Source organism: Lynx rufus, unplaced genomic scaffold (assembly GCF_022079265.1).
Source record: "Lynx rufus isolate CCGP_SWC_20201006 ecotype Redwood Valley unplaced genomic scaffold, mLynRuf1.p SCAF_7, whole genome shotgun sequence".
NCBI lineage: Eukaryota > Metazoa > Chordata > Mammalia > Carnivora > Felidae > Lynx > Lynx rufus.
The window spans coordinates 136,480,801-136,506,915 of NW_025814889.1; the positions used below are offsets into that span (position 1 = coordinate 136,480,801).

The following is a 26,115-nucleotide window of genomic DNA, read 5'->3' on the forward strand; positions in this document are numbered from 1 at the left end:
AGGGTTATTACACAGTGGCTCTGAACTAATGATAATCCACGGAGAACCAAAGTGCCAGCATGGTCTGCTGGGTCAGACTGGAGGCTATGGAGGATAGAGGAAGCCCAAGTCCATGTCCTAGTGGGTCCAGTAAGGTGACAGACCAGACCCCCCTGTGGTTACTTCTCTAGACTCAGAACAGATAACAGAAATAAATATTCTTGGTCACTGCAAATCCTCACATCTGTTCTTTGATCCATGAAATAAGGGGCTGTGATGGCAGGAAGGACCAAGTAGAAGATCCAACTCTTCAGCAGAGAGTTTAAAAAGTATACAACTTCCCCGGGGTGCATCAAAGAGTAAAAGACAGGGCAAGGGGTTGATTTCTACCATATGCCATCCAAATCACTGAGTCCCAATGCAAAAACTACTTGGATATTTGAAAATGATTATGGATGATTGCAAATTTAATCAAGTGATGATGCCAATCACACATGCAAATCAACACAGCCCCTGGCAGCTGGTATGGAGCTATGGACATATCAAATGCTAATTTTTCAATTCCCTTTTCAACAGTTTTCCTTTACATGGCAGGGAGATCACTATACCTTCAACCTTATCTCAGGACTACGTCAACTCACCTGCTTCCTGCCATAATATAATGTGAAGGAACTCTGAGCGAGGCTTGCCCAGAGGGTCCTATAGATATTTACCAAGTCTCTGTATGGTTATGATGTGCAATAGACACCACACTGGCCCACTGCATGATGATATCTTATTAACTGCACCTACTAAGAAGGAAATAACAAATATCCCAGAGGCCTCAGAAAGGGGGAGAAGATAAACCCCAAGAAACTTTAAGGGTCTGCCATTCTGGTAACATTTTTAGGGATCCAGATGTCTGAGGCATGTTGGAATAGTCCCTCTAAAGTGAAAGACCATTTATAGCAGCACTCTCAACAATACCCGAATTATGTAAGGAGCCTAAATGTCCATCAACTGACGAATGGATAAAGAAATTGTGGTTTATATACACAATGGAATACTACGTGGCAATGAGAAAGAATGAAACATGGCCTTTTGTAGCAACGTGGATGGAACTGGAGAGTGTGATGCTAAGTGAAATAAGTCAGGCAGAGAAAGACAGATACCATATGTTTTCACTCTTATGTGGATCCTGAGAAACTTAGAAGACCACGGGGTAGGGGAAGAAAAAAAAAAAGAGGTTAGAGTGGGAGAGAGCCAAAGCATAAGAGACTCTTAAAAACTGAGAACAAACTGAGGGTTGATGGGGGGTGGGTGATGGGTATTGAGGAGGGCACCTGTTGGGATGAGCACTGGGTGTTGTATGGAAACCAACTTGACAATAAATTTCATATTAAAAAAATTAAAAAATAAAAAAAAATAAAGTGAAAGACCAGTTGAAAAGTCTCTTACCACCCATCACACAAAAAAGACTCATATGCTTGAAGGGTGTCTCTGGATTTCGGAGACAATTTTGTCCTGCTATTCTGATCTGTTCTGCTGTTCTTGGGCAACCCAGCAGTTCTGAGTGGGGCGTCGAGTAAGAAAAAGCAATTGCAGAAGGCCCAGGCTGTAGTATAAATTGTTGACTCATCAAAGAAAAGCAGCACAGCTTGTAAAGGTATTTATGGCCCACATAAGTGCCCCACTGGGAGGCACCTACATGGATTATTAGGAGGAAAGTTGACCTGTTCCTGCAGGTGACAGTCAGTCGCTTTGCCCAGGCAACTGGTGCTTGCTCATGGACTTCCATACAAATGTGCTCATGGAGACAGGAATAGGGGCTGTGCCTTGGTCTGAAAATATGGACTTCTCATCATAAAGCTGAGTTGGCTACTGCCCAGCTAAGTACTCAGCCTGCCAACAACAGCAGAGGCCAGCGCTGAACCCTCATATGGTCCCCTTCTCCAGGTGGGCTTGCCAGTCACCTGGCAAAGATTACATTGGGCCCCTTCATCGTGGAGGGAGCAGTGATTTGTCTCCATACGTATCCTAGATACAAATTTGCCTTCCCTGCCTGAAATGCTTTTTCCATTACCATCATCCACGGACCTCCAGAATGTTTTATCCATCACCGTGATGTCCCATGCATCAGAGTAACTAAGGGACTCATTTGATGGTGGTGACGGGATGGCAATAACCTCAGCTCCACAGAACACACTTGTCTTGTCACATAACCCATCGCCAGAACAGACTTGATAGAACGGTTGGCACCTTGCTGGTGATTCAACTACAGAGTCAGCTGAGAGGAAATCCCTAGGGGTTAGGGTGCTTTTTCTATAGACCACATTCCGTGCAGTAAGCCAGCTGAGGCAGCCCAATAAAGAGATGGCCACCAAGGACTGAGATCCTGTGAAATGAAGGTTGGGGACCCCAGCAGGTGAGCAGCGCTGTCCAGCAAAGATGTTGGCAGAGAAAGTAGGGGGGACAGAGAATGGATGATGGAAGGAGCACACTATAATTATCAACTCAGATCTCATGACCAGTTACAGTAATGTGAGTTTAGAGACTCTTTTATACGTTGTTTGTGTTTTCCTATTTCCCTCACTTCCTTATGTAAAAAGCACTAACAGTAGCTAACATTTTAGATTTCAGGTAGGAAGCGGGACTTTGAGTAGCTCCTGCTTTGGAGATACAAGGTTTTCATCCCTACAGAGGACAAGGTGTGTTTTGTTTTGTTTTGTTTTGTTTTTTTATCCCTGGAAGTCTGCTGAGGCTCAGAACGGTAGTTGGCACTGAATATTCTTCCTCTGACCATCCCCACCCTTCTCAGCTCCCTTGCCCTAAAACCTCCCTTGTGTTGCCCCCTGGAGTCACACCCTCCTCTCCTCCAGTCCTGGCAACCACTGATCTCTCTTCTGTTCCTATTGTTTTGCCTTTTCCAGAATGTCCCACAGGCACAAGAGATCCTAGACGTGTGGGTTAAAGAGGTTGGGCGATAACTGAAAATATACCACTGGGTATTGTTTCACTTGATCTTAACCAAAAGGCCGAGAAGCGATACTGGGTGTTGCTTCTACATTTAATGTGATTTGGGCTAAATGGCTTATTGTGTCTGCTTCTATGGCTTCCGTCAGGCCAGTAATGTTACCGAGTGAACGGGAAAATTCTCACCAGGAGATGTTTCTGAGCGAGAACCTGCTCGCATGTTGGATGGAGGAAGCATCTGGTGAATAGGAAAGTTATAGCAAGTCAGCGTGTTTATTCCACCCTCTCGGCCCTCCCTCAAACCTCACTCTTCATATTTAAACACCTTTTACCAGCTGTGTCTTATATAAAAGCCTAGGTGACATTGAAAACACAGCATGTTAGCAATAAAGGTCAAGTGAGCTGTTCAATTAAAGCCTACCATTACGTTAAAAAAAAAAAATATATATATATACACACACACATATATGTACATATATATGTATATGTATATATATGTATAAGGAAAACAGCTTTTTAAAATCTCTAAAATATTATTTGGATCAAGATTTTATGTCTTATTACCAAGATGTTAGAGGTTTTAATTTAGGCCCTAGATCTTGAGTATTTTTCTAAAAAAACAACAAATTCAAAAAGATGACTTTTTCCCCCTCAAGAATTCCATTCTTGAATTGGATAGTAAGAATAATTTTTCAAACTATTTTAGTATGAGGGTTTAGATCTTATTTTACTTCCTGCCTTATTCTTTACTGTGTTGTTTGCCTTTTTTTTTTAAAGGACATATTTAAAAATTTTATTTAGCCAATTAAAATGCACTGAAATGGACTTTTTCCTTTGGTGTATATACTTTTAGGAGTTTTAACATGTACGGATTCACACAACCACCACCGCACCCAGGATGCAGAAAGGCCCCACCACCCCAAAACCTCCCTCGCGCTGCCCTTCTGGAGCCAGGCCTCCCCCCCCCTTGAGTCCCGGAAACCACTGACCCCTTCTCCGATCCTCTTGTCCCGCCTTTTCCACAATGTCACCTAGACAGGATCCTAGAGTCGCAACCTTCGAGACCAGTTCCCTTCGAATGTCTCTGAGATTCATCCACTCCCTCCTATTGCTAAGAAATATGCCAGCGTATAGATGAACCAGATTGCCTACCCAATCACCTGCTCAGGGACATCTGGGCTGGTTCCAGTTTGGGGCAATGAGGAATACAGCTGCTGTGAACACTTGTGTACCAATTTTTTAGTAAACTTTTCGCTCGTTTTCTAGATACAAAAGCCACACAGAATTGGCCCAACACAATCATGGACTCGTCGTCGTAAGTAAACAATGTCACTCACTGCAGGTCCCCAGTCCCACCTCTAAAGCCGGTTTTGTGAGGGCCAAGGCTTTCATGGTAGAATCCTGCAGATTCTTTCTAGGAGGTGACATAATGATGAAATTCAAGAAATAACTGTGACAGTGCAGGGAACCCAATGTCCTTTCTAAAGGTAAAACAGAAAATAAAAGGGCAGTTGGATGGGTCAGTGTAGACCAAGCACTGGATAGAAACGTCCACATACAAGAGAAAGCTAGACTGATAGAACACACTAGAAGGACACATTAAACCAAATTGTGGAGAGAATCGAATGCCTGACAAAGCAGACATTAGAAACAATGGGGAAAGAATTATTTCACAAGTGGTGGTGGTAAAATAGATTATCTATTTGGGAAAAAAAATTTAATTTGGATACCCACCTTATGTCAAGATGGATTAAAGTGTTTTGTTTTCAAAGAATAAAAAAAAAAACAAGCAGAGTAGAAAGCGTTTTTCTCAAGGCTGAGTAAGAATGATGAATTTATAGATTAAGCAACAGAAGACATCCTCAAAGAAGATTAATGTATTTGATTATATTAAAATGTAAACTTCTAAACAATGAGGTATCACATAAATGAAAGGGAAGCGGCAAGCTGGGAAAAATATCTACAAGAAAATATTCTGCTTATGACAGAAAAGGGTTCTCTCTTAATAATTAATTAATTATAAAAAATTGTCAAACAAAAAGGTGATAAAATTGACTTAAAAAACCATCAGTGGGGGCATTAACCAATCAGGACATGAGGAGAATTCACGTCAGGGGAGATACAATCAGCACACAGGCTCGTGGAAATGTCCAAGCTCAATATCGCTCCAAGAAATATAAATTAAAACGATAATGAGGCACCATTTTATACCCCTTAAGCTATCAATATTTTAAAACAATGTTAATATTCAATGCTGGAAAGAGTAGGAAACTAGAACATCCACACGATGTTGACAATATAAATCATGACTATCTTTTCAGAGAGCAATTTGGCAATCCTTATAAAAATGCACCAAAGTATTCACCCTCTAGCCTTGAATCTGACTCAAAGCCTGTCCTCGACTCCCTCAGCAATGATCCCGACCCCAGTCCCCTCCCAAGCCCTTGCCTTCCCTCTACCTCACCTCTCGCTCCCTCTTGCCAACTCCCGCCAGGCCCCAGAACATCGCCCATGGGTTAGCCCTTCCCAGGGCTCTCCTCCTGATGTCTCAGGTCTTTGTTTAAACTTCACCTTTGCAGAGAGGCCTTTCCAGAGCCCTCCCAGAGGGTCCAAGGTTCTCCCCATCACTCTCAGCACAGCCCTGTCACCCTGCGCCCTTCCTTTCACTACTGGTATGTCTCCGCATGTTGTCTCATCCGCCAGCAAGTAACATTCTTTGAGGGCAGGGGTCATATCCTCCTCTCCATTGGGCCCCTAGTGAGCCCAGTGCCGGGTTACACAGTACAGGTTCCAGAACGATCTGTGGGCTGGCTGAGCAAATGAACAAACAAACATATGCAAAACTAAAAAGAGACTAAAGACTCAAATGCAGTGAAATGGTTAAAAACATGTTGGTATATAAAATTAAAGAGCCCTAACAAGGGATCGTGACCCCATCAAACCAGTCCCTGTGACGTGCTGTTTGATTCCTCTGGATGGAATGTCTTTCTCCGGCCACCCATGTGGGAAACTCCTCTTCACCTCTCAAAGCTCCCATTCAGTTCTGTTGACTCTCTGGAGACTTTCCTAACTTCCCAGCCAGCATGAACACATTAAGGTAAGATTTCTGGCAACACAGTGGATCTCTCCCCAAGCCTCCTGGTCTCATCACAGAAATATATCAACAAACACATCAAAAATTTCAATGACTACTGGAATAAATACATCAACAAGATTATTTTAAAACATATGGCGGAAGTTGAAAACAAGAAGGGGAAATGCACAGGTGCTAGAGGCGTGGAGGGAACGGACTGTGGTGCAGTGGGAATGTGAGTTATGGCCACGAGAGCCCAGGGAGTGCATCAGACCCGGACAGGGCAGGCTGTGCTACAGGAAGCCCTGGGATCTCATGCTGGCACTAAGAGGCTGGGGTTTAATGCTCATTTGGGCATAGGAGACCTGGACTGTGCAAGACCGGGAGGAGATCTGGCATGGCAGAGAGTTAGTGAACCAAAATAGATTCTAGGAAAAGAGTCAGAATGGCGCCCAGACAAAGACATGGGAAGTGCCAAAGAGTCTAGGAGACGAGGAAAAAAATAGAAGGAGGAGGTTCAACAAATATTTAATGAGACTTCCAGAAGAAAAGACCGGTGAGAAAGGGGTAGAGACAATCCTCAAAGAACAACAGCCGCGAATGTTCTAGAATTCGTGAAAAATACTCATCCTCACCATGAGACAGCATGTGTCTGGGAAGGTTAAATAAACAGACATCGCTAGCAAGACACATCATGGGGAAACCGTAAAGCAACAAAAATAGAAAATCTTGAAGGCAACCAGAAAAAAGAAAAAACAGATCACTTAGAAAGTACTGGTAATTAGACAGCAGACTCTCAACAACAACACTAGAGGCCAGAGGACCGGGAAGAATGTCTCTGAAGTGCTACAAGAAAATAGCTCTCAGACAAGGATTGTATTCCCTGCAAAATCTTCATTAAAGAGTAAGTAGAAAATAGACATTTTTGAAAACAAGACTGAACCCACCACTCACAGCACCTCACTTAAAGGACTACTACAGGATATACTTCAGGAAATTGAATTCTGAAGGAGGGGTGAGATTTAAGAAGCAGGGATGAGCAAACAGACCGGCAAACACGGGAAAGCCTAAACAAACATGGATTGTATAAAAAAATACAATAATAATGACTAATTTGGGTGTTGTCAGAACAAGGCTGCATGAAAACACTAGCCGTTGGTAACATGTAAGTTGAAGCTGCTCGTTATATTCAGGACGGTAGAAATACTGTGAACTTTGGGCTTTCTAAGTTGAGAACACATGTTAAAAATTTAAGGGTCACCTCCTCTGTAAGAACAGAAATAAAATATTTAATTCTCAAGACAGCGGAGGGGAACACAAGTGTGAGAAGGAAAACTTGGACGGAGACAAACACGATGGAGGAGAGAAAGAGAAAAACACAGAGCCGAGAAATCAGAGACAGTAAACAAGACAGTGGTAGAGGGGAAAAATCCAACCATGGCCGTCACAATAAATGGAACCAGACTACACTTGACCACTAAAGAGGCCCAGGGGTTCATTTTGGAATTTTTAAGATTCAGATATGCTATTTTACGAGAAACACACCTAAAACACAAAGAGTGACAATAAGAGTGAGACAAGATATACTGGACGAATACTAATCCAAAGAAAACTGTTATGGATATTTTAGTACCAGATAAGATAGACCATGAAAGCCAGAGGGATAGAAAGATAACTACATAATTATAAAGGGAACAGTTGATCAGGAAGACAGGACAAACCTTTACTGGCAGATATGTGCACCAGAAGACAAACCTAACTTACAATTCAAAATATCAGTACTAGGGGGCGCCTGCGTAGCTCAGTCGGTTGAGCGTCAGACTTGGGATCAGATCATGATCTCACCGTCCGTGGGTTCGAGCCCCGCGTCGGGCTCTGTGCTGACAGCTCGGAGCCCGGAGCCTGCTTTGGATTCTGCGTCTCCCTCTCTCTCTGCTCCTCCCCCGCTCGCGCTCTGTCTCTGTCTCTCGAAAATGAAGAAACGTTAAAACGATATTCAAAATATCATACTTCGGTATTCGCTTGCTGTTGTTCCCTTGTGCCCGGTTCTACTGGGAATTCGGGTTGAATGTGACAGGGGGCATGACTCAGAAATCCCTGGGTCCCTGGTCAGAACAGGTTGTCACAACAGTGCAAACCTGGCTGCCCTTGGCATCCTGACAAGTACACTCTGAGCGTCCACGGTGGTCTTCATAGCTGCCATTCCTCTGCTGAACCCCGTTGCTGTGCGACTACTCGTTATTTATTTCCATATTCCTAGCACCTCCCATGATATCTGGCAGAGAAAGGGACTCAATAGGCCCCCATTCAAATGATAAGTTGGAAGACTATGAACCCAACAGGATGAGTGTCTACAATTGGCATTCCCATTGAAAAAGCACAATGTAAAACTGTAGAGGTACTTTCATTACAAACACGTAAAAATGATATACGTATGTGGATACAGGTGAAGGGAATGTGGAAACACGAACACGGTAAATTTGTTATAGAAGGTGTATTGTGACTTTCTGCTCCTCAGTTTCATTATTGCCATTAAATTATGACTTGTGTAATTTTGAAAACGAAATACAAAGAAATGACTATATGGCTTTTAGTTATTCAGCAGAGCAATTCCTAAAAATTGTCACCATGTACAGGCAGAAAAACAGCTGTTTTCTGAGCCATGGGAATACTCACTCCTAGGGCCAAACCTTGCTTGCTTTTTACTCTAGAAGCCAGAGTGGCAATACACAGGGCTCACCTCTGAGAAGGAAAGAGGAGGCTGTGGAGAATGGGTCTAGCTGGCCTCACTTAACAGTATTTCTTCCTTCTCCTCCTCTCTTGCCTCTCCTTTCCAGAGAACCCGAGGTGTCCGCCAATTATCCCGATCCTTAGAGAAATGGCTGATTCCAGGTTGAGGGCAAGGGATGTCCCAGAAGAGCCAGGAGCATTTTGCCATGTCGGAAAGGAAGAGACCTATTGGGGACGATCAAGGTCGCACCAACAGGTCTCGGGAGCCAACTGAGGAGGTCCCGCTGGCCAAGATGGAACGACTGAGTATCAGTGAGAACACTGATGAACTGCAACACATCAAATATGTTTCCATTCATGAGTTTGTGGTAACTTAGGAAAAACCACTCACTGCTCGCTTACGGAGTATGCGAAGGAACCAATTCACTATTTTGGAAGGTGGTAAGTGAAAGGAAAGGACCAAGGACATTGTGCCTTTCTTAGACCAGCTGTGTCTCACTGTCGCCAAGTAGTTGAAGAGGGAAAGCTTTCATTACAGAAGCACTCCAACCAATAAAAGAAGAAAGGATAGATGTGAAATATCACCACCTTATAATCCCCAGTGAATTCGTGGAGAGAAGTACTTTCAACCATGGCTGCTAACACCACGAAAAGAGAGACAACCAGTCCCCATTCGCTGCCACTGCCTATGAAGTATTGTTGCCAGAACAACTGAACAGATATCTGTGTATCTATCCATTTAGGGGCAGGAGAGGGTGGGAGAGGGAGACAGGAGAACATGTTAATGTCACTGTAGATGTCGGTTGTCAGATGTCAGTTGCAAGAAACTCCACGTAATAAACAATTCAGGCTTCTATAAATGCCTCATAAGGGAACAAATTAACAAATGGAGAGAGACCCTACAGACCAAAGAAAGGAGTTGTGGCAAATCAATCTATTGTAATGTACAGACCTCATTTGGATCCTGACTCAAACTGTAAAAGAAAATCTGGGACAATCTGTTAGATTTGAACCCTGGCTAGGTATGTATTACTATTACTATTGATAATTCTATTAGGTGTGAAACCAGTATTTCCACCATGTTCTTAAAAAGACTTCTTGGGGCGCCTGGGTGGCTCAGTCAGTTAAGCATCTGGCTTCGGCTCAGGTCATGATCTCACAGTTCACAAGTTTGAGCCCCACGTCGGGCTCTGTGCTAACAGCTCAGAGCCTGGAGCCTGCTTTGGATTCTCTCTCTCTCTCTCTCTCTCTCTCTCTCTCTCTCTCTCTCACCTGCTTTGGATTTTGTCTCTCTCTCTCTCTCTCTTGCCTGCTTTGGATTCTGTCTCTCTTTCTCTCTCTCTCTCTCTGTCCCTTCCCCTGCTTGTACTCTCTCTCTCTCAAAAATAAAACATTAAAATTTTTTTTAAAAAAACATCTTATCTTTTAGAAAGACATAGTGAGATCTTTTCAATGAAATATGACGTCTGGTATTTGTTTCAAAAATATCCAGGGTTAAGGAAAAATGGGCAAGAAGATAAATGATTGACCATGAGTTGACTGTTGAAGCTGAGTACCTTAGTGGATTCATTATATTATTCTCTTTACTTTTGCATGTGTTTGAAATTTTCACTAAAAAAAAGTAGAAGACATTAATAAAAAATAAATGAAGCTGTGCCGTATTCTCCTGGCTGACGTTTGGGGGGAAAAAAGTGTCAAGAAACAATGGGACTCTTACCTCTTCATTAACTGGATAAAAATCCTCCTCGGTAATCGGTACACAAAGGTGTCGAAGACAATCTTTAGGTAATTCAAAGACACACAGCCACTTTTGGAGGGGTCCCCTGCACTCAGGGCTTTTTCAACCTTTCCATAGGACTTGGAAAGCTGCAGGGAATAAAAATTCGAGCATTGCATTCACAGAAACCCACTTCAAGCGCTATTCAACCAGCTTATTTTTACCAAAACCTCGTCACATTTTTCCCCTCCAAAAACTGATCAAAAAGGTTATGGTGGCATGTACTGAACTTCAAATGTTTAATTGATGAGCTCGCTACAGAACACTATCCCCAGTCACCGCTACTCAACTGACAGGGTAGACAAGTTTCTCCGGGAAAAACAGCACATATAATAGCTCCACCTCAAATTTCAGAGCTAAAAATATTCGCTGGATGTGCCAGTTTGATACATCTTTCTTAATATACTTTCAAGCCATTCCTACTGTGAGCCCATGCTACGTGTCTCTTGATTAAATCAGGTCAATCAAACAAAAAAGGCGGCGACATTTTATTAAGAACAGAAGTAGCTTTCAGAGTAAAGAAACTCATTAATATAAAGGCTGCATAAACAGAGCACACGTTGTGCATTTCTTTAATTCTTCTTCTTCTTTTTTTAAATGGGGAATCACAAAGAATCAGGGTGAATGAGTTTTGCTTTATGGAACTTCTAAAATTCAGTAGAGCCGGTTAACCGCTGATTTTTATATGACTCATAAAAATACTATGAAGATGGGTTTTATTTCCAAAGGTTTTTCCTGCTGTTTATTATTGAGTAATAACAATATTCTCCAATATTTCCAACCCTCTTCACTTTGTCTGAATTCGGCCTTTCCTGACTTCAATGAGAAACAAAAGAACCATCAACTTGGGGTATAAGGTGACTTTCTTAGAAAAACAAACAAACAAACAAACATAAAACCTGCTGGAACATGGAAATACATGGACAAGAATCTCTACCCACTATAGGAATAAGAAGCAGATTTATTGACATTCCCAAAGCTTGCACAGGAATGTCAGAAATCTAACGGGAAAATCTTTAAAAATATTTAGAGAATCTCAGGGCCTAGACCTCTTCGAAAGTTGCACAGAACCAACCCCAAATGTGCCTGCATCTGCCCCTCTCTCTTTTGGGGAGGTGGGTTGACAGAGAGAAGCCAGAGCCAGATGTGGGGTGTAGTCTCAGTGTATTTACTGGATTCATGAAATCCACTTTTAATAGCTTGATGACATTGGTCTCCAACGAGATTTTTTTCAGGAGCGTGTTTCTGACACCATCAGGAGCTTTTAGGAAAAAAGCGGGGTAGGAAACAGAAATAGTCTCTTGGTGACATGATACCAAGGAATTTTCAATGGTTACTCTTTATAAAAGGAAGAAAAAAAAAACAAGCAATTCAGCAAAGTAAAAAGAAGGACATAAAGATACTTGGAAGTCTCTCCATCCAATTTTTTTTACATAGTGTTCCGGAAACTCTCGTAACGATCATATAAACATACTACTTTATAAAATTGGGATCATGGCTATACATCCAGGTTTGACAGATTTTTTTTTTCATTTAACAATATATCATGAAATGTTTTTCTGTAAGCACTAATACATATCTACGTCATGCTTTTATTTTTTATGAAATTTTTAACGTGTATTTACTTTAAAGTTTATTTATTTATTTATTTTGAGAGAAAGAGAGAGCAGAGGAGGGGCAGAGAGAGAGGGAGACACAGAATCCGAAGCAGGCGCCAGGCTCCGAGCTGCCGGCACAGAGCCCGACGCGGGGCTCGAACCCACGGACGGTGAGATCATGACCTGAGCCGAAGTCGGACGCTTAACTGAGCCACCCAGGTGCCCCTCTACATCATGCTTTTAAACGACGCATGGCACACCATCACATTATTGATAGGCCAGTAAAAAGGACACCCATTTTCTGTTTGTACATTTAATTTCTACAAATGCTTCCCTGATCCCCAATCCAGATGAGGTCCCCCTTGTTATTCTCTGTTGTAACACCCTGTCCTTTTCTTTATTTATCGTGTTTGTGAATGTGTTTGTGTAACACCTCTCCCCCTGATGTAAGTTTGTACAATCTCCATGAGAGCTGGGTGTGTCTGTTTTGTTCACTCATAATTACCTAGAATAAAGCACAATTTGGCATGCTGGAGGCATTCAATAAACATTTGTTTTAAATGAATATATTTTTACCAAAACTGTTAATTTTTTTCATGTTTATTTTTGAGAGAGAGAGAGAAAGAGACAGAGTGCGAGTGGGGGAGGGCAGAGAGAGGGGGAGACACAGAATCCGAAGCAGGCTCCAGGCTCCGAGCTGTCAGCACAGAGCCTGACGCGGGGCTCGAACCCACGGACCGTGAGATCATGACCTGAGCTGAAGTCGGACGCTTAACCGACTGAGCCACCCAGGCGCCCCTTTACCAAAAATGTTCTAAAGAAGGGTTGCAAAATGTCAAAAGCTTTGACACATCGGTAGGAAGGCACATAAAGATTAAAATGATAGCTCAGACGTCATTCTAGCCACATCAGAATGTAAAAAGGTTAAAGTCTAACAACATTAAGCGTTGGTGAGTAGGCAGAACGACAGGAATTCTTTCTCATATGCTTCCGGTGGGACTGTATATTGGTATTTTGAAACACAATTTGCAACTGCAGGGAGCTTTGGTGGCTCAGTCAGTTAAGCATCTGACTCTGACTTCGGCTCAGGTCGTGATCCCACAGTTCCTGAGTTTGAGCCCCGCATCCGGTGAGCGTGAGTCCCACTTTGGGTGAGCTCCACTTCTCTCGCTCCCTCTCTCTCTCTCTGCCCTTCACTTGTGCCTCCCCCCTCTCTCTCAAAAAAAAAAAAAAAAAAAAGAATACAGAGTGGACTGATGATACACACATAAAACTCTAGAAAGTGATACAAAAACTCATTCCACTGTGGAGGGAAATTGAACAGTCAGAGCACATAGATAAAACAAGTTCGATACTGTCAGTTAAAGCTGAGGTGCACGTCCCTTACAACCGAGCAGGTAATTCCACTCCTAGGTGTAAGCTATTCCTAGAGAGATGTCTGTGCACACGCCCCAAAACATACGTATGTAACCACTCAGAGCGGCATCATTGGGATCAGCACAAACCAGGAAGCAATCTAAACATCCCTCTGTAAGAGAATGCATCATTTGTGTAGTTGCAGATGATGGAAAACTGTAGAGAAGTGAGAATAATAATACAGCTCTATCAAGAATGGGGGAGGGGCGCCTGGGTGGCTAAGTCAGTTGAGCGTCTGACTCTTGATTTCGGTTCAGTTGATTTTGGCTCAGGTCATGATCTTGCAGTTTGTGGGTTCAAGTCCCACATCAGGCTCTGCGCTGACAGCATGGAGCCTGCTTGGGATTCTCTATCTCCCGCTCTTTGCCTCTTTCCTGCTCGCTCGCTCTCTCTCTCTCTCTCTCTCAAAATAAATAAACTTAAAACCTAAGCCCAAGCAGGATGAAAATAAGTGGTTTTGCAACTATAGAAATTTGGAAAGAAAGGAAGGAGGGAAGGAGGGAAGGAAGGAAGGAAGGAAGGAAGGAAGGAAGGAAGGAAGGAAAGAAGACAGATCAGGCAAAAGACAGAGAACCCAGTCTAAGGAAACATAATACAAAAAAATATAAACACGTGATCACCTACAAAGGTTTCGTGCCATAAAAAGAAACTAAGACTATGAATTCATTATAAGAAAAGCTTGAAGTCAAGATGATAAGACAATGAAAAAGAAGGGATATTGCAAAGCTAGGAAAATTGAGGACAAAAATAGTATCATTACAGGACCTAATAAAGAAATTAGAAATAACAGCATAAGACGCAAGTCTGAGTTAAAATTAATAATAAAGGAAAGGCTTGAAAGACTCCGAACGAAGGCAGGGGAAAAAGGCTGAAGGCAAGCTGGGAGAAGGCGGCAGCTGTCGAGGACGACGATGACCCAGTGTGAGGGTAAGTGGGAATAACACCGAAGGGAGGAAAGATGCTGCGAAGGCAGAGGGACAGAGAGCAGGAGAGGATTTTAGTGACACAGGAGAAGTTTTCCGGAAATGACGGACTGAATCTGTACCTCAAAAGAACACACTGTGTTGCAGGAAACTTTGACATAAAATGCTCCGTGCCAGTATGGTTTAGTTTTGCTTTTTAATTTCAAGGATTAAAGAGAATATATACTTTAGGCATCCAGGTAGAAAAAAGGAATTACCTATAAGGGGGAAAAAAAAAACCAGTGAGCTCAGGCTTCTTCAGGACACCCAATGCCAGGGGCGCCTGGGTGGCTCAGTCAGCTGAGCATCCAACTCTTGACTTCAGCTCAGGTCATGATCTCATAGCCATGAGTTTGAGCCCCTCACTAGACTCCGTGCTGGTGGAGCCTACTTGGGATTCTCTCTCTCCCTCTCTCTCTCTTTCCTCTCCCCTCCCCCGCCCACACACACACTCTGTCTCTGTTAAAGTAAATAACTAAACTTAATAAAACAAGAACAGAAGACAACGGAACAAGGCTTACAACATCTTGAGGAAAAGAAAGCAAGATGGAAGAATTACACCCAGCCAAGTGCTTCCGGTAGAAAAGTAAGAGGCAGACGGTCTCAAATATGAAAAAAACAAAGGGAATAAAGCCCCCATGAGCCTTTCTTAAGGAAATTACTTGGCTATGAAATCCAGCCAGCCAAAAAATAAATCAAAATAATGAACTCAGAAAGGGATTAACTACGGTAAACGCTGGAGAATAGTCATGTGTCTTATAGCCACGTAAATACACAACGAAGGCCAAACGACCGGGGAAATTATAGGACCGGAATAGAATGTAAATATCATGGTAAACACTGGCTAAGGACAAAATTGAAACAACAAAACTCGTGAGGTGGGAAGGAACACCGGGAAGCGAGAGCCCGCCCGTACCGCCTGCGGTCGAAAGATCCTTCAAAAACACCGTAATTTCTGCAACTCTTAATGGCTTTCTTAATTCTCTTCTTGTCTCAAAGTCCCTTTTGGGACTTGATATTATCTTGTGGTAAAGAAATATTTATCCAAAGTACAGAAATATCTTCAGCTTCACTTGAAGACAGCACTGTCAGCAAGGACTTGGATTTAAACTTGGCCCAGGCCTTACTGGCAGGGGAACTCTAGACCCGTCATTAAACCTCTCCGTGCCTCAGTTTCCTCAAGTTGAAGCTGGGATGATAACAGGGCCTGGCTCACGGAGCTGCTGTGAAGACTGAGGAGGACCCTGCCTCGCACCCAGCGGGCCCCACAAAAGGGTTAATTATGAGGGTGGAGAGGGTGGTGATGTCTCCTTTGCTTCTGGTAAATTCAAAGACATTTACGTTAAATACATCTTATTTGTAAAAGGAGCATGATTCTCTTCTTATAAAATTATTTCTATCTATGCATCCACCCACCCACCCACCGAGGCAGTCATCCTTCTATATATATGAATAAAGACGGGCCGAGAATTATGTTCACCAAATGTTGCCTTTGATTATTTCTGGGCGGTGGATTTTGAATAATTTATACTTTCTTCTTTGTACTTTTCAGAATTGCTTACTTTTTTTGTAACACTAATGTATTTTGTAATGGTTCTGTTTTTATGAAAACAATAAATTTATTAACCACAATAAGAGAAAACAAAGCTTTACTAATTTACCAACACAATATTACAGACTCACTTCTCCAACACCTTGATCAACACTGGCTTCTGTTAATTTTTTCCTCATTGACATTTTTCTACTGAACACCTTACATTCGTTTTTAAAAGCTCGACGCACCTTAGTCTGTGGTTTACATGGCACGTACTTTGTCAAGTTTATCATTTGCTTACACAAAGTTTTGCTGTACAAAAGCTTTTCATTTTAATGGAATCAGATGTAGCATCTTTTTCTTTATGGTTTCTGGGCTTTGCATCATGCTTGAAAGGTAGTCTCGATTTCAAGATTAAAAAATTTTCACCCACAGTACTTTTAAATTTAAATAGTTGATTCATACAGAATTTTGGTGTGAAGAATGGCAGGTTACAAGCTTTTTTTCCCCCTGCACGGCTGGCTAGTGAATTTTTCCAATAATAATTACCCAGTGAGCCACTCCACATCCCTGCCACACTTTACTGGAATGCCTGATATCATATGCTGAATTCACAGACACAGACTGATCCATCACCCAACTATTATCTTAAGTCAATTTGAATGTCAGATGGTTGTACCAGTGCCATACAGGCTTAGCATACCTTTATATTTTTATGTGATATATTGTTATGTGGTCCTCTATTACTACTTTTCAAAAGAAAAAAATATATATGTATATCCATCCAGATATAGGGAGAGCAGACATTAATTTTGAATCTTCCAACCCAAGAACCAAAAAAGACCTCTTCATTTACTCAAGTTTTCCTTTATTTTGCTCAATAAAGATGCCTCACGTCCTCACAGGAGTCTGGAATCTTCTTCACCAGATTGACTGCGTGAGCAGCACGAAAGAGATGTGTCGGAACCAGCCTCTCAGCACCAGTACTGTTACGGACAGGCTGTCACGACAGTTGGAGGAGGCCTCAGGGTCCCAGGAGGTGGAGGCAGGATCCACACGATGCCTAGAAATAGCGTCCAGACCTAATGGTTTTCCACAGCTGTCAATCTCCTGTGCTCGCACTTTAGAGAACCCGGGCGTTAGGGAGACACTCTTACCTCCTGGCAAAAGGCCGTCTCAACTTCTTCCAGGGAGCAGTTTTTCCAGACCTCTTCGGATGAAACAGAGCTGTGAGGGCACTCCCTTTTGGAATTTTTGATGGATTGACTCTCCCAGGAGACCTCTGTTCAGACAAAAGAATTTTCGTTTATTGACGGTGTCAAAGATCCGTTTGAATATTCAGTGTTTCCTGTTCATCTTCACCTGCCTGGCAAAAATTTAAGTCTTGAATGAACCAAAAGCACGACGAACTAGGTACTAAATGGTGTTGAAATGACTGGCGGAACATTTTAGAAAAAAAGTTAAATTAATCTACTTGCTAGCTTGTGCTGGGATAAACCTTAGGTAAACGGTACATCGAGTAGAAGAATCAAACCGTAAAAGCAGAAGAAAGTTAAGATGAATATTACACAGAACACAATTTCTGGGTGGGAAGTCCTTTCCGAGACACACATTACAGCCCCGAATCACTTAAATAATGGATCTGCCTGACAACATCAATATTTTTCTTGGTTTGGTTAAAAACACACACTCCCAAATCACAATGAAAGAAACATGAGTGAGAAAAACTATAGGTTAATTACCATGATGCATGAGTAGCTCTTACAAATCACTAAAATAAATACTCAGTAGAACATAGACGCAGGTTGTAAACAGGTAATTCACATAAAAAGAATGAAAAATCCCAACAAATGCACAAAAAAGTACTGAACTCATTGGTAACCCAAACTCTAATTAAAACAAGTTAACGATATGTTTCCACTTGTCAAATAGGCATGGATAAAAGAGAATAATAGAGAAAGAAATCAGTCCTGGCCTGTGTATAGAAAACTTGGTAACTGAATACTTTTAAATCTCCTTTTAGAATTTTACACGAATGGAATTATAGGACCGTCCAACAAATGTATGTGGGTAAGGGTATTTTCTGCACTGTTTAAAGACTTACAAAACCGAAACAATTTAAATGCCCATTAATCGAGGATTGGTTTTATAAATCATGGTTCACCAAGCCTATAAAATTCCACACAGACATTAAAAACAAAGGTGCCTGCCTAAGTTAATGAACATGGAAAATTTTCCTTCATATATATTGTATCATGATTGAAAGAGATATTATTAGCATAATTTAATTTTCATTTTAATACTTATGTTGTGCATTTGCCTGTCTATCCAGCCACCCAGCCACCCAGCCACCCACCCAGCCACCCATCCACCCATCCACCCATCCATCCATCCATCCATCCATCCATCCATCCATCCATCCGAAAGGAAATCTAAGAGGATAGTACACCAAAAAGAATACAGTGGGAGGATTCAGGGGGTAGGATTACGGGGATGGTTATTTGTGTTCTCGTGTTTTCTGCCTTTTTTGCAGGAAACATGTATTACTTTTATAATCAAAGAATAAAATAAATCTACAATATAGCCATTTTCTTTCTCAAAGTCGACTACAAAGAATCACAAATGGTTTCCCAGATTTATTTCCTAAACTGTCTGCAAATACGCTTCACTCAAATTAAGCACACTTACAACGACTCAGCTGTAGTTAACAAACTGCCAGTCTTCTGGAATCCCATTGCCTACCTCAAAAAAAAAAAAAAAAAAAAAAGAAAAAGAAAAGAAAACAAGGGAAAAAGAAGAAGAAAAGCAGCCTCCCCCATCTGGCTATGTAATGAAATACAAAGCCATTCTTCCAGAACGTGGTCTGGAATTCTGTGGCATCAGTGAGCCAAGCACTTGAAACTGGGATCTCAGAACGCACACAATGCAAGAGCCTCGTCGAGAGACGGGGAAGCCGACCCACAGAACCAGGGTCTGACTCGGCTGGGCACACAGAGGTCTCCAGTCGGGCTTTCTGACACTGCGCCCTGGTGCGGGCTCCACTCTGGGGCACTGGTACTCTAATGACAGTTCTCGGGGACACAGGGCACATCAAGGGAAACCCATCCATGCTCTGTAAACAGGATGCCAGGGCCTGGAGGATGGGGGTGGGAGGGGGGGTTGGGGTGTGAGGCCTGCCCTCGGGGAGCTCACAGTCCAGGGACCCGTGCAGCTATACTGCCACCATAAGCTGGCTATGAAGCTCAACCAAGCCACGTTCAAGGGCACCTCTCTCATCACAGTTATGCCAGGCCTCACTCTTCAGCCGGGCGTAACAATTCCCACCACCTCTTAATGTCCCCAGATTTCCTCTGAAGGGTTCTTGCTGATTTGAAATGGGGTAAAGAGGAAATCCAAAGCTTAAGGGGGGCATTTATGCATGTCATAGATGCAGCAGAAGGAAACCCACCCCCAAATGTCACTTCCTCAGGTGCCAAATAGATAGTGCCCTTGATAAGCAAGATGATGATGGCTTGTTAAGAACACCAACATAGCAAAACCAGAAATATGCAAAATCAACAGGAAACATAGTTCTATACATTCAGAAAAGTCAAAGGTCACGATGCCTGCAAATAAATGACATACTGCGTGCCTGATAAGAGGTAGCAACAGCATCAAACCCACCAGCAGCTCTTGGTAGTAAGTCCTTATAGGACCCATTTTCCCCAAAAAGGAACCTACAGAAGCAGATTTTATTCTTATCATTTCTAGTTCATAGATAAGAGAAAAAAGCAGGAGTTCATATGAGAAACAGAAACAGATATAAAGAAGTATGTGGAATTATGTGCTTACTTAAGAGAGTGAAATTTTAGGGAAAATGTACTAGGGGACACATTATTTTAAAATTATTGCTCTCTTGAGACTATTTTCCCCAAACCACCACGTAGAAAACAAACATTATTAAAACACTAGTAAAGATTTCACTCTAGAAAAATCAGAAACAGTCTAGAATTTACTTATCCGTCCATGTGCTTCATGGCTGGAGTGCCAAGAAAAGCATTTCTGAGTGGAAGCTCCAAAGTAAGATTCAGAAAAACCCTGAAAACAGTACGAAGGTGAGGAGGACTCACTTTGGATCCAACCACTGACTCTGCAGCCTTCCAGGACTACCCACAGAGGCTTGTGCTTCTGGGTCCCCATTTGCAAGAAGAAATGGACAGAAATGCCACAGAGTTTGCCCACAAGATGCTCAGTACACATTAGCTACCTATTGGTTGACGAGAAATGTTTTAAATGATAGGAGACAAGAAAGGACTCGTGTCAATCAGAGCTACAAAAATTCTGAAATTCAATGATAGAGCCCCCAAGCAAATTCGAAATAAAATCATTCCAGAAATAAAGGCTGAGCTAAAAGGAACACAAGAGCAAATAAACAAAAGTCACAGGAGGTGAAAAAGGGGGGAAAAATGTATCAAGGAAGCAAAAAGGAAAGAAGGCAGGAAGGAACATGTGCAAGAAGGTGATAGTCTAAAACAGAAGCTAGGAAAAGAAATCCAAGATACCTGCAAAATGTGCCACTGGAAAGAAAACGTAACAGTGGAATGGTTCAGATGCTAAAAAATTACAATTCCGGAAGTCTTCCCGAAATAAAAGAGACTCAAGCCTAGCAATTCAAATAGTACCTAAATACTTATAAAAATCAGTCACAAGTGTCCAACATCATGACTTCCAGCAAAATTACTGGGTTTTAAATAAAAAGCGAAAAATGTGCTGGCTATCTGAACACAAAGACCAAGGCACTAATGAGGGAAAGAAAGTCAGTCTGTCATTAAACTTCTCTTCGGCAAAACTTTACATCACTAGGCACTGGGTAAAGATATTTAAGATCCTTAAGGAATGAAAATCTGAGCTAAGGGTTTTATCAAATGATTTTTTATATAGGCCACATACAAACTGTAAGAAATCAGAGAATATCATTTCCATGGGCACTTCACAAGAAGTCTACTGGAGGACAAGCTTCAAATCACCAAAATGACTCGAGAGACAAATAAGAGAGATAGAAGCAAGCAAGCAGGTGTGATAAAGACCTCGCTCCTAATGCGGCAATCTGACGGAAGCTGGGTCAGTGAGACAGGAAGACCTACTTCTCTATGACCTACACAGAGACATGTTAGAAGATAAATAAAAACCTAGAAATGACCTTTGAACTGTTCCATGTAATGTCTCTCTGTTTGATTGCTACCCTGAGCAACCTGTCTGATGTCTTGGCTTTTCCCAAAACCAGTCAGTAAGGTTGGGATTCAAATTAGCCAAGCCATGGGCCAAATAAAATAAATTCCATTAGGAGCCAACCAGAAAGGATATGCTGGTGCCATGAGATTCAGACTTTGGTGCTGAGGATTTTGAACTGATAGGATGGCAATGTGAACGATGACCAGTTGGTGTCGGCGATTTGTCCCTTCCCACCGCATACCAACAAATAGGCCTCTGCTGACAACCTCGGTGTAGAGCTTTAATATAATGCAGCCCACAGCCCCAAATTACTACAGCTGACCCTTGAACAACACAAGGACTAGGGGTGGCAACCCGAACACAGTCAGAAATCTGCATGGAACTTCTGACCCCCCCAAAACTTAACTACAAATAGCCTGCCGTTGACTAGGTACCTTACTGGTAACATGAACAGTCGATTAACACATATTTTGCATGTCGTATGTATTATATACTGTATTCTTACAACAAAGTAAGAAAGAGAAAAGATGTCAAGAAAAGCGTAAGAGGAAATACATTTACAGTACTATGGTATAAAAGCTCTGTGTACATATGGAGCCATGCAGTTCAAACCTGCATTGTTTGGGTCCAGTGTGTATCTTTAAGTTAGAACACCCACAAAAAAGAGTCTGTCTTCTAAACTGAAGAACTTAAATTTCAATTGTGAAAGTTATAGAGGAAAAAGTGGCATGAATAAGATTTTAAGATGATCTCTACGACTGGGGTATAGAAGACAGATCGGAATAGGCCCATGCTGCAGACGATGGCACCAGTTAAGAGGCAGCAATGAGAACTTGAGCTAACACTACAGGAACAAGAATATACAGAACAGCCAGATATAGATCTCATATCAAATCAGATAAAAATTGCCTTTCCTTGTGAGATGCATCATTATTTTACGTACCCCTAACAAACAAAAATGTTGCCAATTATCGGTAACAAAATGTGAAAAAAACTGAGATTCCCATGCTGGAACTGAAATTGTATTATAGAACTCACCTTCTTACAATACCTGGTGAAATAGGCAAAAGAAAAAAATAGTAAAAATTAGAAAAATCAATAAATTACCAGCATAGACTGACACAAGAAGAAACTCTTAACATGGGCAACCAGAAAGCTTTGCTTCCAGTTATGGTAGATTGGCTCACATTGAACCTATCTTCCCAGCAGATAACAAGTATAAACTCTGGCCAAAATATAAACAAAAAACTGTCTGAAGGCACTAGAGAGCAACTGACATAAACGGGAGTTGACACTTGGAAAAAGAGAGTAACTCTCGATGCATTTCTTATTATTTGGCTTTTCCAGCATCCTGCTGGCTTTAGGAATCAGAAGACAGAGTTCAGGACTACACAGTATCTGGAAAGTATGAAAGTGAGGTAAGACCAAAAAGAAGGGCTTGGGGGGCACCTGGGTGGCTCAGTCAGTTAGGCAGCCGACTTCGGCTCAGGTCATGATCTTGCGGTCCGTGAGTTCTAGCCCCGCGTCGGGCTCTGTGCTGACAGCTCAGAGCCTGAAGCCTGCTTCATATTCTGTGTCTCCCTCTCTCTGACCCTCCCCTGTTCATACTCTGTCTCTCCCTGTCTCAAAAATAAATAAACGTTAAAAAAAAAATTAAAAAAAAAAAAAAGAAGAAGGGCTTGGAGGAGGATTTCCAAAGTCTGTGCATAACTTCTGCCAAAATCTTTGGCTAATCCCTGAACAAGATATATAGAGCAGACAATAAGATGCCCAGCTAAGGCTAAAATAGCAGAACAAAGATTTCAAGTGTTAAAGCCCTCAGGGAGGACAAAGACTAGAGTCTGAGTGTAGCTAAATAAACTGGCTGCTAAAACAAATACTTATATTCTTCAGAGGAATATAACAGAATCTAAAGTCTCTACAATGCAAAATTTACTGTATCCAGGCTAAATTCCAAAGTTGCTAGACGTAGCAAAACAAAACAAGACAGAAAACTGTGATCCCTCATATTTAAGAAAAAAAAGCAATCAATAAAGAACCAGACTTGGAGATGACCTAAAGGCTGGAAATAGCGGACAAAAATTTTAAAGCTTTTGAGAGTTTTAATTTCAACATAAGTGCTTGAGATCAAAAGGGAAACTATACTCTTAATGAGTGAACAGACAGCAAATCTCAGCCGAACAACAGAAGCTATAGCAATGCATTCTGTGTTTCTAGTGTATATAAAAGTACAACATATAACAGCACTGTAGCAAGAGACAGGAAAGAAGAATGGGCAAATACTGTTGTAAAGCCCTTATACTTCATGAGAATTAGTATAATATTAGATTGAGGTAGACTCTAATTAATTAAAGACATATAAGAGAATAAAAAAATCATCAGTTTACCCCATGTTCTCGAAATTATGAAAACAATACTGGAAAAGTGTGGGAGGCTGGTGTAGGTGGACTGACAAAGAAGGAGAGGAGCATAATGCAAAAAGGCAAAGATCTCATCTTGGAATAAAATATAAAAGGTACAAAACTGCTTTAAAGAACATCCTCAGGGGTGCCTGGGTGGCTCAGTCAGTTAAGTGTCCAATTTCGGCTCAGGCCTGATCTCATGTTCGTGAGTTTGAGCCCTGCATCAGGCTCTGTGCTGACAGCTCGGGGCTTGGAGCCTGCTTCGGATTCTGTGTCTCCCTCTCTCTTTCTGCCCCTCCCCCACTTGAGTGCGTGCGCACACGCTCTCTCAAAAATAAATAAACATGAATTTAAAAAAGAACATCTTCATAAGAACACAAGTTCAGGGGTGCCTGGGTGGCTCAGTCAGTTAAACATCTGACTCTTGATTTTGGCTCAGGTCATGATCTCACGAACTATGAGATCAAGCCCTGTGATGGAGCTGACAGCACACATCCTGCTTGGAATTCTCTCTCTCCTTCTCTCTCTGTCCCTTCCTCACTCACACACACACATGCTCTCTCTCTCTCTCTCTCTCTAAATAAACACGTAAACACGAAAAAAGCACACAAACTCAGTCAAACAAGATGGTAAGAAAACAAAACGAGAGGGAAAGTAATATCATAAACCAAAGGCAATGCCATGATAGAAGTAATAAATAAGGTAGAAATCACATGGAACAAAAAAAAGACCTTGGCAAAAATCAGATCACAAGTGTAGATAAAAGACTGAGATGTCACTGTGACCTCAGAGGAAAAAGGCAAAGAATAAAAAGGCACTTTAAGATAACTTAACAGACACAAAAGACAAAGACAATCCAACATAAGGATAATCTGCAACAGCAAAGTTAAAAATCAGGAAAATGAAACCAAAGATTTATTCAAAGATGTAATAGTACTTAAAAAAAAATCTTGAAATGAAAAAGTAATTGGACTTGCAGATTAAAAACACACTGTGCAAAAGGCTCAACAGCATGACCTATCCTAGCTACGTTTCTGAAACTCAGGACCAAGTAATTCCTTTGGGAAGCCAGCTCGGAGGAGCACGTCGTGGATAAGGGGGAAACCAGGCAAGCGCCAGACTTCCGCACAGCCCCATCAGTATCAGAGGCAGTGGGTCAAAGTCTCTGACGTTGGGGGGCAGGAACGCGTGACCCGCGGGTATTACCTCCAGCCAAGACATAGTCAGGATTTTCTTTAGTTTCGTTGCAATTCCTGTGCTTCTGATATGCTCAAGTAAAAGCCAAAACTGATATAAAAGGCCATCTCTAGGAACCCATTTCTACAAAGCTATTTCTGTCTGTCTGTCTTGCTTCTCCTTTCCACAGATCTGCACGGAAAGATGCTAGGCATCACGCTGATAGTGGTTAATTCTGGGTGGTAGGATTGGCTTGACTGTTTACTTCAATCTTTTTTGCTTAATCTGCCAAAGTGTCTGCTTCACAGGGCTGTGGAGAATATGAAGAGAGACAGTCCAGGAGTGTGCTTAGCCTCAGGCCTGGCATGGGACAAATGTTCAGTAAGCACGGTGGAATGTTACGGTTCTCAAGTTAGGCCTCTAAACTTACTTGTGATGAAAAGTCTCTATGATCAAGGGAGACCACCACCTTATATCTCCCTTGGACAAAGTTCACAGCCCATGCTCCGGCCAAACACGTTCCCCCTTTGGGGGGAAACTCTCATTCTCTCCACGCTTGTCATGTGCATCCTGTGAACTCTGGGCCTGCAAAAGTGCCTCCCGGCTCCTCCCTGGACCGCCCTCCTCCTCCTGTGCCCACCCCACGACATTCTGTTCTTCCCTCTCAGGCATTTGTACAGTTTGTTTTGGAGCTAAACAGCTCAAATCTCAACTCCACCAAAAACTAGCTCTATGACTTTGGGAGCTTCATCTAGCACCCTTGAGTCTGAATTTTCTCATCTAAAAAATGGGATAATAATACCCATCTCACAAAGGTGTTGAGAGAAATAAAAATTAAAATTAAGGCTCATGAAGTATCTATACAGAGCACAACAAATTAGTGCTTTATATTATTATTTCTTTTTTATGTGACTTATTTTATGCCTTACCTGCCCCATTTAAAACACACACACACACACACACACACACACACACACACACACACTCCTTAAAGACAGAGTATGGGGGCGCCTGGGTGGCGCAGTCGGTTAAGCGTCCGACTTCAGCCAGGTCACGATCTCGCGGTCCGGGAGTTCGAGCCCCGCGTCGGGCTCTGGGCTGATGGCTCAGAGCCTGGAGCCTGTTTCCGATTCTGTGTCTCCCTCTCTCTCTGCCCCTCGCCCGTTCATGTTCTGTCTCTCTCTGTCCCAAAAATAAATAAACGTTGAAAAAAATTTAAAAAAAAAAAAAAAAAAAGACAGAGTATGTAGGGAAGCCTGGGTGGCTCAGTCAGTTAAGCATCCGACTTTGGCTCAGGTCATGATC

At 42.1% G+C, this 26,115-nt stretch overlaps 1 protein-coding gene across 1 annotated transcript in view; it reads right to left on the minus strand.

Moving 5' to 3' along the window:
* EFCAB6 (EF-hand calcium binding domain 6) overlaps positions 1-26,115 on the minus strand; it is a 221,574-nt gene that overhangs the window by 146,142 nt on the left and 49,317 nt on the right. The window contains exons 7-8 of the mRNA XM_047067112.1: positions 17,179-17,303; positions 10,452-10,600 (exon numbers count right to left, since the gene is read on the minus strand). Of these exons, the coding sequence (XP_046923068.1) occupies positions 10,452-10,600; positions 17,179-17,303 (274 nt within the window). The remainder of the gene's footprint in view (positions 1-10,451; positions 10,601-17,178; positions 17,304-26,115) is intronic.